The sequence below is a fragment of the Phaethon aethereus genome, assembly GCF_964289735.1.
Source record: "Phaethon aethereus genome assembly, chromosome: 15".
In the NCBI taxonomy this organism is placed as follows: Eukaryota; Metazoa; Chordata; class Aves; order Phaethontiformes; family Phaethontidae; genus Phaethon; species Phaethon aethereus.
This window is the reverse complement of record NC_138591.1, coordinates 14566086-14579699: the sequence shown is the minus strand read 5'-3', so window position 1 is coordinate 14579699 and position 13614 is coordinate 14566086. Positions and strand designations below refer to the sequence as shown.

Sequence of the window (13614 nt, the reverse complement as noted above, 5' to 3'; positions counted from 1 at the left end):
TACTCTTTCCATTTGTTTTTCTGTTTATTTCCCTTACTATCAGTAACAACTTTTAAAATTTTATTTAGAGAAAAAAAATTTCTCTGGATTTTAAATGTCTGTTCTTCTACATCTGAAGTATAAAACAATGAGCAGTTCTGTACTTTCACTGTTAATATAAAAATTAAGTCGATGGAAGGAATTCTCTATCTTACTAATTGAGCAGGGCTTATTGTATAATAAAGTTAGGTCCACTTACATTTCTTGTACCTTTTTGAGTCAATAAAAAGTGTAGAAGTGATGAGGAACATTAAAACAACCTAAAATGCATCATGAATTTTCACCATACCTTACTTCTGAGTTTTTAAGCCTTGTGCGCTCAATACAGTTAGTGCATAAAATTGGTCTTTAAAGGGAACAACCCTACATTTGCAAAGGACGGAGCTGGGTTAGCTGCCCTTTTCCAGGTCTGCTTTTCCTGTCCTTTAAGACAGATAGAATATGATGCACCACAGTGTCAGCTTAACTCAGAAGGACTCCTTTTGCAAACGATGGGGTTATCCACGTGAAGGAATAATACTTGCTTTGGACATCAGGTGTGATATATGTGTATAGTGACACCTCTCATTATCAGTTCTCCCTCTAGGTCTATGTAAACAATAGAACAGAATTTAACTAAATAAAAAAATGCCACTATAAAAACATGAAAGCCATTTCTTGTAAATGTTACCATTTCTTGTAGTTGTTACCAATAACACCTAATTAGTTTTAAAACATTGAACTGGTTTATTGAACTCCAGAATCTAATCTTATTTTTCATTCTCACATTTGCTATGCAGACCAATATGTAACTTTCTCCTTACCTTTAAAATCGATTTATAGAGTTGTGAAATGAATTTTACAAAAGCAAAATACAGGGAAAATAGTATCTTCCCAAAGTAAATTGAAGAAGTATAACAAGAAAAGTTGATGGTAGATGTTTTTTAAATGGGTATCAGTTTGGGTTAAATTTTTTAAAATGAGTTTTCTACCAGAAATTACTAAAGAGTTGGTAATAAAAAGTAAGATTTCAGAACAGTTTCAGTAATATCGGCGATTCCAAAAGACAAATAGCAATGAGTATTCTGAGGTGCTCTTGTAAGTAACTAAACCAGCATATTATTCTTACAAATAATTCTGGTCTTGGGCATTTGAAGATAGAGTATCTGTGGCTCAATGTTCCCTAACAACAAAAATGTTCTGAATAGAGATAAAGAAAAGGAGTTTCTCAGCTAGCCACTTTAGAGGCAGTTTTTAAGGAAAAGTGATCTTTTCATTTAGATGAGAGGGCAGTTTAATAACTTCACAGAAATTAATCAAAAGTATTTTTTGTAAAACAGTAGCTGGTAAGTCTGCATTGCTACTGGCTGAATCCCTTTTAGGGAAACATCTACCTGTTTCTTTCTATGTAATTACCCCCAGAGGTGATAATAAAAGAGTTGGTAGCAGTAAATACAGTGACAAGTTACAGTAGCTCTCTATTTGTAAGGCTAAATTTACCGCCCTTCATTTTTTAAAAATTCATCTCTTTAGCATTACATGCAAGGTGGGTCTCATTAGCTTGTGAAATTGCTGCAGATGACCGAGTAAAGAGCAGAACTGACAATCTCTAATCCAATTGAAAATGAGAGAGTTACATAAAGAATATACAGTTTGATCACTAAGTTAATTCATACTAAAAGGCAGGTGTTAGTGACTCTCAGGTAGGGCAATGATCAGATACTGCTTTTGATCTTAATCAATCCTGTCCCTATAGTATGGATTACAGATTCCTTGTTTTGTTTTGTTTTGTTTTGTTTTCTCAAAATGTGAACTTCTAAATAACAAGGTTCACAGATTTCTAAATGAGAATTTCAAATCTTTTTAATACATTGGAGGTGAAGTAGTAGAAATAGATTTTATTCTTTTAGGGCTTAACTCTTCAACGTTCTGTTACCCCTAAGTGATGTTTGCTCCTGAATGGAATAGTTTTCAATAGGATCTTCAGAGTACTTAATGCTTGACGGAGTTTTCATCATCTTGCAGAACTAAGTTTTCCAGGTAGTGTTCAGTAGAAGCTAGAACTAACTGCTGTTTGGTAGACTCTTGCATTAAAGCTGTGCAAAACATAAAACCTCAGTTTTTCATCATGCTAGCAGTGCAGGCTGGAGGGGCTACATGCAGTTTGGAGTAAAACAGCACCCAAGTGTTAAAACTTAACCCTGGTACTTTATTAATCCCACACAACACACAGATAATTCAAGGAAGCTATGTATATGCATATAAAGGAATAATTTGATTTGGTTTCCACTAACCCAAATCCTGTTTGCTCTGACTTTGGAAAGGACAAATCAGGATTTGTGCCACAATGAAGTTTTCTGCATTTTGAAATATTAGTGTATTTAGCATTTCTCTTTTTACGTTACCTGGTTTAAAAAAAAGAATTTTGCAAGAGAAGGTTTCTATTAAATTACTCATATCTCTGAGTTTATTCTCCTAAGATTCTGCAAAATACTTTTATATGTATTTGGATGACAGTATATGAGAATATACTATGTCATTTTTTTAATAAATAGCAGAAAATTCATTTTCTGATTGCAGTCATGTTAGACATATAAAAAGCAAAATATTTTACTTTCAATATCCTCGTTTCAGATGCACGAAGTAAATTGCAATTACTTTTTTCAAAAACGCTTTTTACATATTTTGCAGTAGTGCCCTTTAATATCTATATCAATATAAATATTGTTTTATTTTTATCAGACTTCATGAATATATTGACATATCTGTAACACTAAACATGAAGCTTCCAATGCAAGAGTTTGTACATGGTCCATATCCAAATGTCACCATTATTTCATTTAAAAGATCCCAGCATGTCTACCTCATGATCCTTATAAACTCTATAGTACTGAAATACGTCAACACTTTTTCTTGCTACATTCATTAAAATTAAGCACCCTTACCCTACCCCATCTGTAAACATCAAGTCAATTGGCAGCTAGCACATTTCCCAGTCAGCAAGCAGTATTGTGAATTTTATCTTCTCTTGCAGAAATCAATTCGTCTTCGTTGCAGCAGATGAAATTTCTTGTAACACCTCTGCAGGTAACAATCATTGATACTTCTTGATGCATCCATCCAGGTCTCAATATCCTTTTTCACATGCTGCATTTAATCGTAAGAGAAAGTATAGGAGAGTCCATAGTATAAATCTTTGGAACAGTTGAATTAATTTATAGCTTGAGCCTATAGGTTCTGCCATATAAAAGATATTAGGTTATTTTGCTGGCTTTGGTGTTTAATTTCCAGTTGAAATATCATATGGCCTAGAAAAGTAAGGATATGTTAAACCTTTTAGTAAAAACTTACTGTGCAGTACAGTCAAGATTGTGACTTTAAAAAAAGCTAAAACGAACAGAAAGGATGAAAATAGTAAAGGCTTAGATATATGTAGGACATTGTAAGTGCTATAGATTTAACAATTTTCCTTTCAACTCTTTGGGGGCAAATATTGCCCACAAGGGTACTGCAGACCCTAAAGCACTCACAAAGTCTATCCTATGGATAAGATAGTGGGAGAGAGGGTCTGTGTCTTCAGAGGATCGCTCTCTAGTAAGTAAAAAGTCTTAGCTGCTTTGCTAATAACGTACTATCATATTGTAAGCCGTGGGTACAGAAGAATGAACACTGTCTTTAGAAGGTAATGGTAATTTATAAATATATTGAATATGGCAAGGGATTTTCTCTCTTTTAAGCAATAGAGTTTGAACAATCTTAGTCTTAATTCAGGTAAGGATGGTATTATGTCACTACATAAGAAACCAAAAGCCAAAATAAATAGTAATAGTGCCGGGACATATTCTGCCAATAATGTTATGCAGAAAATCTACTGAGTTCATAGAAGCTGCTTGTATTGAAGGATGAAAGGATATATAGCGTGACATAAAATGTTGGTATTAAGAAGTGTTTGCTTATAGAGTTTTGCATTAGCAGAAATAAATGAAAGATGAAGAGTTTTCTGTTTATGCCATAGTGACCTATATAGAAATAAACAAACACATTTATTTATGAAAAACAAGATAATAGCTAAAGCCAAAATATGCTAAAATTGTAATAATCTGTATGCTAGCCATAGTGTTTTTGGTGGTAATCTGAAAAGTTCTCCTGTTACAAAAACTCTTTTAACATAGATTTTTCAAAGTTCTAAATCATTAAGAGAATACATTTTGAGAAGTCAACATTTGACACTTTCTTGATCTTAGTAGTCTTGGATTTTGGCTTTCATTATTTCACTTGTGCTTCCTGCTCAACTCTGGATTAGAGTGAGCTCTGGTAGGGAGGCTACTAATTTATAAATCTAAGCCTTGCTAAGTAAGAATAAATACGATAATTTTAGCAATTTTTTAACTTGGAATTCTTGAGGTGGACATGCGGTCTTTAATATTTATCTTGTCCTGAAAACAATTTCTTGTTTTGCAGAGTGAACCTTTCTAAGCAATAGTTATTTCTCTAATAAAGACATGTTTTTTCCCCTCAGATCAGGCACAGTTTAAATTTCCAAGACTCTATTATACATATTCTGTCTATCACTACTTTGGAATTCCAGTCAAAAATATAGCACTTTTGTTTATCAGTAAATTCAGTGAACTTTACACAGAAGGAAATGGATCTCTGTGTATATTTATTAAAACTTTTCAGTTTACCAGTTGATTACCTCTGTTGAATTCATTCAGCAATAAGGTATTTTTGTTAGGTATATTTTTGACCATATGATAAATATATCCATCCCAGGTGACTGTAGGTGCCTTTTTTGTAATAAGATCTGAACGAGAAAGCTAATGAAAGCCTGTATCTTCTGTTTCTCGTATACCTAAATTTTAGTCATAGAATTTAAAAGACTTTTTGGCTTTATAAAAAAAAAAAATTCTCTGGACCATGTTCCTATGGTACAAGTTGCCAAAGTTGCATTTGGTCTTTCAAATCTGTAAGTTGAAAGTCAACTAATTTACCACCTGATGATTTGTGGTTTAGTACATGGAGCATATATAAAGATACGTCAAGTTCTAGAACCAAAACTAAATTTCCTGTGTTTTTTCAGATGCATGCAAAACACCTACAGTACAATTTTATAGTGATTTTTTTAGTGCTCCTAAACTCAATTACAGTAATTCAACGGTGTTTGTAAAATTTATATGAAGTGAAGATACTGATAATATGCTCAATGTTTGAAATGTGAGTATATGTATGTTTGTATTGTTTTCTTGTAAAGAATGTGTGTGTTTGTAGACTTCAAATAATAATATACCAAGTAAACTGTTGGTTGGAACTTTGTCCTCAGTTGGAAATGGGAGGACTTGGGTGATTCTGCTGGTAATATTTGCTCTTCTCTTCCTAATCTTTATCATTCCTGCCAGAGGATACTTAGCCCTCAGCCACATGACATCTTTTCTGATTTGGGAATCTTGAATAAATAAATGTGTTAACGAATGGATAGTGTCTCCATTTACACATTTTTATTTATGTATGTGTATCTGTATCTGTTCTTGCATGCACATTATATAAAGAAAACCTGTTCAAGTCTCTGACAGAGGGATCCTTCCGTGGGAAATTCAAAAATATTTCACTGTTGATTGCATCCAGTGCATTCTGAGGCTAAAAATAATTACTCTTCAGAAGAGAAGGTCTGTGCTCCTGGGATAGATCTTCTCTGGCAGGCATGATTAAGGAGTCTGCAAACAGACCTGAACTAGACTAGAGGCAGGGAAACTATCTGAAACCTTCTACCAGTTTGATGATGGAGTTTTAACAAGGATATCTGAAGACCCTCCTCTAGGAAATCTGTGACAATGGTTACATGAGGGGAAAATTAATCCTGAGGTTCCTGGCTGATGAGGGCAATGGGCATCTTGCCCTATCAGGCTCCTAATAAATCAGAATGAGACCCAGAATAAACCCATGGTTTATTTACATGTTGGTTACAGAACATTGTTCATCTTTAGCATTTTTAATGAAATTTTCAAATCAGTGCTCAATATATTTTTCTTCTTTTAGGTTTGGTAAGATCAAAATTCACAGTTTGTAAAGAAAATATATTTTGTAGTGTCTTTTTCAAATGCATTCTAGGATGTATCTTCATATTACATTTTATGATTTGGGGTAAATATGGGGCAGGATAATTATTCTATGTCACTCTTTCTTTCTTCCTCCAATTTTTAACTATTATCCAACTTCAACTACAAACAAAAAAATCCAGTGCGGTTGCATGCCTGGTATTATTTTTCTCCCCAGCGTATATGCAGTTTATGATTCTGAAATAACAGAGACAGGCAAGTGTATATATAAACCCGAATTGGGAATGAAGTATGGTCGAAGTGGATATAACATCTGTCCAATTGTGACTGTATTTATTTACATATTTGAGCAGAATCATCCCCAGGAGGTGGGATTGTTTGTGTTTGTGTGCAAAAGAAATGCATTATAAAGCTTTAGAAGTTGACAGTCCTAGATTAAGTTATTGACCTCCATTTGGAGAAAGATGCAGTCTCCAAAACAGATTAAGCATTCTGAAAGGTTTAATTTTATAACTCTAGGAAAATCATTTCATAAAAGCAGGCAGCTTAAAGAAGCAAACATCGGAGTTTGCACTGTTGAAATAGTTTGAACAGAATATTGGCAATTTTTAACCAATGCAATTGCTCAAGTACTTTCAATTTCCCCCTGTACCATCATTAACCTGTCAACACTAACGCTACCACAAATTTAATTAATGAAACAATAGCAAATATGGAGATATGCTTATCTAAAAGTGCTTAGAATGGTTAAGGTGCCTGTCGTGGTGTACCTCTACTATGGTACATAAATAGTTGGTAGCTGGCCAAAATTTTGCAACACATGCTTGCCATACGTTGACTTAAGATGTCTGGTAGGAGATACTGATCAGATTATAGTCTTTTAAAGGAATTTCTGAGAAGTACATATCATCCAAACTGCTTTGCAAAAATGCAGTTTCATCCTCTTTGAATTACTGTGTAATATGTTCAGTTGTGAGAGGTTTTTCCCTTTTAGTATTGCTGCCTATGGATTTGACTTCATTTCATCAAGCAATTTGACTGGGAAAATAACCATTTTCTATCAGATGCTTTTATTATTATGCTATGCTCTTCCACTAATCAGATAAAATTAAAAAAAGAAGATGAAGGAGCATTTGTAAGGTCTTTGTGCTAGTAATTATTTAAGGCTGTACTGCTTTTCCCTGTGAAAAATAGCAGGTACTGAAATTTTGCTCTGGAAGGACTAGGAAATGTTGTACTAATGCAATTATTAAACTTCCATAAATTCAAGTGTCCTTTATGTTGGCAGTTTAAACTTGAGTTTACTACTGCTGTAAATAGTTGCATGTGCGGCATTCCGCTTTTACTGCTCTTGGTAGTTGTGTGGTAAAGACGTTCAGCTATTGGATCGGTTGATAAAAATCAGAAAACACTTTGATTATCCTCTGTTCTTCTTTTATGAAGTTAGATTAATTCTTTTTTCTCACCCAGTGAAAACACTGGCAGCCCTTTTTGGCATCTTTGTCGTTATCTCTTTGACAGCTTGCCTTCCCGGTGCTTACAGTTCTAGGTCAGTTCGCATGGCTAGTCAAATGTGACAACATGACAAGATTAAGTAAAGCTGAGGTTCTGTGATTTGTAAATGGAGGATTTGCAAGGTGAAGCTCCTTTGATAACAGAAATAGTGAATAATCTGTGTTTGCCCTCAACAAGTGCGTATACGCATGTGTGCGTCTTCTGTACCGGTTTTTAATGAATCAATCAGAAATTTTTTCTCTGATAGACTGAAAATAGTACGGATGAAAGGTGTTTGTGTGTGTGCGCGCCTATGTGTATGGTTATATACAAGTACATTAAATAAACAAGGATTCGGTTTTAATACCGTGAGATCATCATATTACATTTAAAATACTAAACAAAAATAATATGATTGCATACTACAGAACTTTACACACAAGCACAAAAGACTGCTTTAAAATTTAATAAAGAAAGTACCCAGTATATATATTATTGAACCAGATAAGAATTTATTCAAGGTTTATTGCCCCAAAATGTAACAGTAATAGCAATAAGGAAAATGCTTTGCAGATCAAAGGAGTGCTTGGGTTTCGTTGTAACACAGCTGGTTTTAGGTGTCACCTGATGGCAAGCCCCAGTTTCCCCAGTGGCTTTTTTTTATGAAGTTTATATGAAGTCTAACTTTCTTGGATAGAGATTACACAGAAAGGTGGTGTTAGTAGCGTAAAATTATGTTAGATTTTTAACTAGGCATCAAGTGAAGTCCCCATACTTGTGTAAATCCAGACAGCAAGACTGAAACTTGAGAGAAAGCTTTTAAGCTGAGGTCAGTTCTTAGGATTGTTCCGTAGTAGTTGTTCAGCATCAGCTCAGGGGTAGTGTCACCCATGCTGCTGTTTGTTGCACTTCTGTATTTCTTCAAATTAACCAATATAGAATAATACTTATTTTAAAGTTTAACAAGGTGGCAGCTCAACTTTGGATGGCTGTAAACACCTAAAAAACTTCAAAAGAAGCTACAGGTTGGCATATAGAAATAAAAATTGAAGTCAGGTGTGAGCACCAGTGACCAAAATTTCTGCAAAACATGCTCATCAGTTAGCAAGAAAATAAACTGGACAAATTCAGATGTGACATAAATAAGTAAACAGTCAAGCATTTGAAATTCGTCTCTCCGTAACAGAAAATTCTGAATAGGCTTCTCAAGTTTCTTCTTGCTCCAACCTGCAGGATAAAGTAAAGACTGCTTTTAATATTTCATCAATGATGTATTTATGAAGATCTCTTCATGGAAATACTTTATTATCACCCTATCCCTATGGTAGACTGTGGTCAAGTTTCTTCATCTCTGTGAAAACCTGGGAATGTTACCGTGATACTAATAGGAAATCCCTCATGGCTTTCAAGGTATGCAGGAGTTCAGCACTGCAGTGCGCCTTGAACTTTCACTATTTCACTGTGCTGTCTGTCTCTACTATATCTTCCCAATTCTTTCTCTGCTCCACATCACAAATCTGTAAAGCATTATCAGTAATGGAAGAGGAAGACAATATGCAACAAAGTATTTTATGGTCCTTCCTTGTAGAATGATCTTAGTGTTTGATATTGTGCATTCAAAACTTTGCATAAAGGATTTTAGCATTCTTAACCTTGACAATCAAGGAAAATTACTAGAATTTTTTTTTTATCAGCAGATTTCGATCATTTCCTTGGTCTTAAGTAAAAACTTAGGATAGACATCTTTCCTCGTTGCCTGCTGAGATACAGAGAAACTGCTCATTCAAGTGACTGAAATCCCTGAAGTTGCTTGGTATTAATATCCACAATTAAATAAATTCATTGGTTGTACATGCTTTGAGCACCATAAGCAGATACCATCCTACTTATAGTAAAGAATTTTAAGTTAAAGGACTACCACTGCTGCACGGTGTAGACCCACTGAGGTTAAAATACTGCTCAGCCATGCAGTGTGTATCTGGTGTGCATATGAAGGAGCTCTGCTGCTCAGGTCATCTGTCTTGGTGTCATCATGGTTATGTGACCAAGAAAAAAAGCAAGATGTTTGTTACTGGAATCATTTATCTGGATAAGGCCAGGTAACCCTCGCTTTCCTTGTATTCCTGCCAATTCTTTACTAAAATCTTCACATCTTTGTCTAAAATTGTATTGCAATTCTGCATTAAGATGTGACGGAGGAGAGATGTGGATTGCCCTGTCTGTGCCAGCTCCGGCAGCAAGAGACGCGTCCTGCAGTAGTGCCCGTTTCCTGGGTGAACGCGCGGGGCCGGAGTACCAGAGCACTCTGCGCTATACTCTGCCTTCTCGTACTTAGCCAAGTATTGTTCAGTTGCCTTATTAACTGTCAGTACAAGAATTTCAGTAAATTAAGGTTATTCTCACTGAAGATTCAACAGATACAGGTCAGAAGAAGCAGAAGTTTTATTACTTGATAGTTCCATTTTAATCAGAGCTAGTAAAGAATGGGCAATATTGTGGAAAAGTTAGAAGTGTGAGCTTTCCAGAGGTACGTACCCTTTGCTTGCAATGTGGCAAATAATAGGGGATTAGATCAGAGTTCGATTTAGCTGAGGTAGTGCCTGGTTTTAACTTCTCTTTCTGTAGTTCTTTAAACAGATTCATCATTTTCTGTAGTTCTTCTATAGATATGTAGACTTCAAAAAAATGGGGGGAAGTGATAATGATCAGAAAGATATGTTCATCAAATTCCTAAAAAATAAAATATTTTAAATTCTCTTTCTACAGTTCTCAGATTTCTTGAGGAAAACGTGTTAACTTGGTTCATATTCTATACTGTGAATTTTTCTTTATTAATGTTCCTATTAAACCCTGTAATATGTATATTATTACGGAGCTTCCAAACGTCCCCAGTATCACAGCTCACTGTCTGTCATAGATGTGTATGGAAATACAGCCATAGTACCAAAGAACTAAAAAACCTAAGGTGGTAAATACAATTAGAGAGGCACATACTTTCCCTGTTTTACAGACTTCAGCAATACCTAGTACTGATGATTTAAAAAGATAGATTCAATTTCAAAGGCCCTACTAAAATAAATCTCACAACCAATTACGATTTTTGATTCTCCTTTTTTTATTTGTGCAGTGGACAACAAATTGTCCTTTTACATAGTATTTTAGCAGTTTTAAACCCTGTACTGAAAATAACTGAAGAAACTGAGACTTAGCATGAGTAAAGAAATATACTGAGCTTTTGGTGGATAGTTTACAGCTACATTTGCAGATGTTAGCATGGCTACACTGATTTTTTTTCTCAGTTATTTCCAAGTAAGGTGTTAGTCCAGCTACTTCAAAACCAGTGCCAGCATGGTAACAAAATGCTAGCAAACATTTTTTTCCCCCCATTATGTCCTGAATACTTGTTCCAGATATACTGGAAAATAGCGGAACTTACCTCGTTCTAATTAGTGGTGCATCAAAATTGTTCATCAGATGTGTTCAAAATCACATATTGATTTTGATACATTAATTTAACATTCTGTAAAATATGCAGATAATCGCCTTATTAATTTATTCACAATACTTTGTCATTTGCATGTCCTGAATTTTAGTAAATTGTTTACCTAGAATGATTATTTCCAGTGTAAATTATCACAAAGCGTTTAAATGACACTGATTTTAATGAGAAATAAGCATGCTAGCATAATAGTGAACAAATGAACCAATGACTATGTGACTGAACTAGCTTACTGATTTTCAGTGTGACAATATAGTTTAAATCCTTCTTACTTTTTTCAGCATGGAAATCAGAATCTATTCTGCTAACCTTCTGAGCTTCTAAATTTGGTGTCATGCAAGGGCGTGTTTAAAAATTAGCATTTAAAAAGAAACCCACTTGCTTTAAGTTTAAGCTGACACTGTTCCTTTCCTCTGTGGAAATGAAATTTATTAATCATAATAAAACCATCATATTCTGAAGGTAGAGGTCACCCTGAGGAGAAAAAAAAAGTCTATTCATCACAGAGGAATTTCAATGCATTTTTTTCCCCAGATAATATCTGAGCATGTATTCTCTCCCTTTTAGAAATTTATTCTTCCATATTTGTGCTTACATATGTCAAGTGTATTTAGGAGGGTGCAAGACTGAGACTTTGGCAATTAATTTTATATATTTTATTTTATTTTACAGAAGATTTGGAAGAATGCCTTTTACATTTTATTTTATTTTATTTTATTTTACGTTCACATTGCACACATTTGTTCAAGTGGAATTTCAGTATCCTGTAGAAGAAAAGGAACAAGTGTTTCTTATTTTAACAAGAATATAAGCATTGCTAATTCTGAAATATCATTTTTATGTTAATATCACAGTACAAACTTCAGCATTATCACAATATAAATGTAAAACATTCTTTTTAAGGAGCAAGGATTAACAGGTCACAGCTTTCACATTAGGATTACTTCACAACTCTTTCATTTTAAAGAAGAAATATGGTTTACACAGTAGGATGAAAAAAATGTAAAGCACTAACAATAAGTTATTGCTACTTTGGCAAAAGAGTAATAAAAATGTACTCAGAAGTAAACGCTGGGTTGAAACTAATTTTTTTTCTTTCTTTTGAAATTGCTTAATGTGTTTGTTTATCCATATTTTCCTCTTAGTTGTCCAGATTTCTGTAAAATATTGATGTAATATTTTGTTTTACATCAGTGCTATAAACTTGCTAGTTACTGCAGTAGTTGGGTTAAATATACTAATAATTTAATAAAGCCTGAGCACTAGTGGTCAGGCTTGTTCCTTCCTTGCAAGTGGCCCTTGCATTTGAGGCACATAATCCCCTGCCATGGGTCACCCGTTAGACTTTGAGTTTTGTGGGACACTCTTGACATAATCAAGGATCCTGCAGGAATGGGATGCAGTGTGGAAAATGGATCAGAGCACCCGGGGGGCAAAAGCTCACAAAGTCCCAGTGTAGTTAATGGTTTACGCTAGACCAAAATGAATGTAATTGTTACAGTTCTGAATTTACAGTCCTTGCCCAGTATTGCAGTAGTACTAGTTAATCAGAAAAAAAAAAAAAAAAACCACAACCAAAAAACGTTTGAAAATATGCTGATTCCCACTGCTTTAAAAATAATAGTCATGACATTAAAGCATGTATAATAATTGTACATGCGATTCCTCCTCCCTGTTATTAGGGGTATGAATGAAATTTATAGTACTGGAAACAAGTGTGGCTTTAAATTAATCACTTTCCCTTTCTAGATGTTTTGTTACTTGTTTGAGATTTGGCTTGAGAGAATTAAAATTATCATGATGTTTAAAATAAATTTTCAGACTTTGAAAATGGGCATACAGAGGAAAATAAGGTGTCTTCTTCATTTCAGTGTTAGATGAACAAGACATATGAGGTTCTCTTACGGCTATTTTCGAAGCTAAGTATTTTAAATATTATATATCTCTAAATATTATAATGTTTGCATCCTAATGAGGAGACCTGCCGAGGCTGAGGTTTATGGAAGTTCTTCCAACCAAAGAGGCTCCAGAATATGGGGTCAGCGTCAAATCTGGTTGAAGAACTCTTATGCCCCCTTTCCAACTCAAAAGGATCACCAAGTATCATTTGTCCAACATAGGCTGATCTGAGCTATTTTTTCCTTCCTTTTTTTTTAGTGGGAACTGCCTGGTTTCTTTGTTGTTAACGGTCTTGGATAATTTCCGAAGATAGGTATTCATGGATACCAAGTATTTAAATGGAATGGATATATAAATTTAATCCCTCGCTCATCAATGTATGGATGCAAAAGAGGAATTAGTATGTTCTGTACAAGTCTTTTACACATATTTCACTGAGTTTAAGACCGTGAGATAGAAGGTGATTGCCCAACACGCTGCTTCCCCTGGATATTCATGGGTATCTTTTATAGCTGTGAGGACTTCTCTGCCCAAATCTAAAGTAAACATAGCTGTGGGGTAAGATGTAGAGCCCATATTCATGAACTTTTGGTACTTTCATAACTTTAATAGATTAACTTCTTATTAATATATTATCCCTTAATAGAAAGT

The 13614-nt window shown here is 34.4% G+C and overlaps 1 protein-coding gene across 10 annotated transcripts in view; it reads left to right on the top strand.

Annotated features, from left to right (window-relative positions):
- Positions 1-13614, top strand: part of RBFOX1 (RNA binding fox-1 homolog 1) — a gene marked incomplete at both ends in the record, with an annotated part of 1321463 nt that overhangs the window by 1304707 nt on the left and 3142 nt on the right. Inside the window, one exon of one of the 10 annotated variants that reach the window (XM_082006867.1) lies at positions 3053-3105. The exons of the other annotated variants lie outside the window; for them this stretch is intronic. Within the exon in view, the coding sequence (XP_081862993.1) occupies positions 3053-3105 (53 nt within the window). The remainder of the gene's footprint in view (positions 1-3052; positions 3106-13614) is intronic. 10 annotated transcript variants of the gene reach the window in all.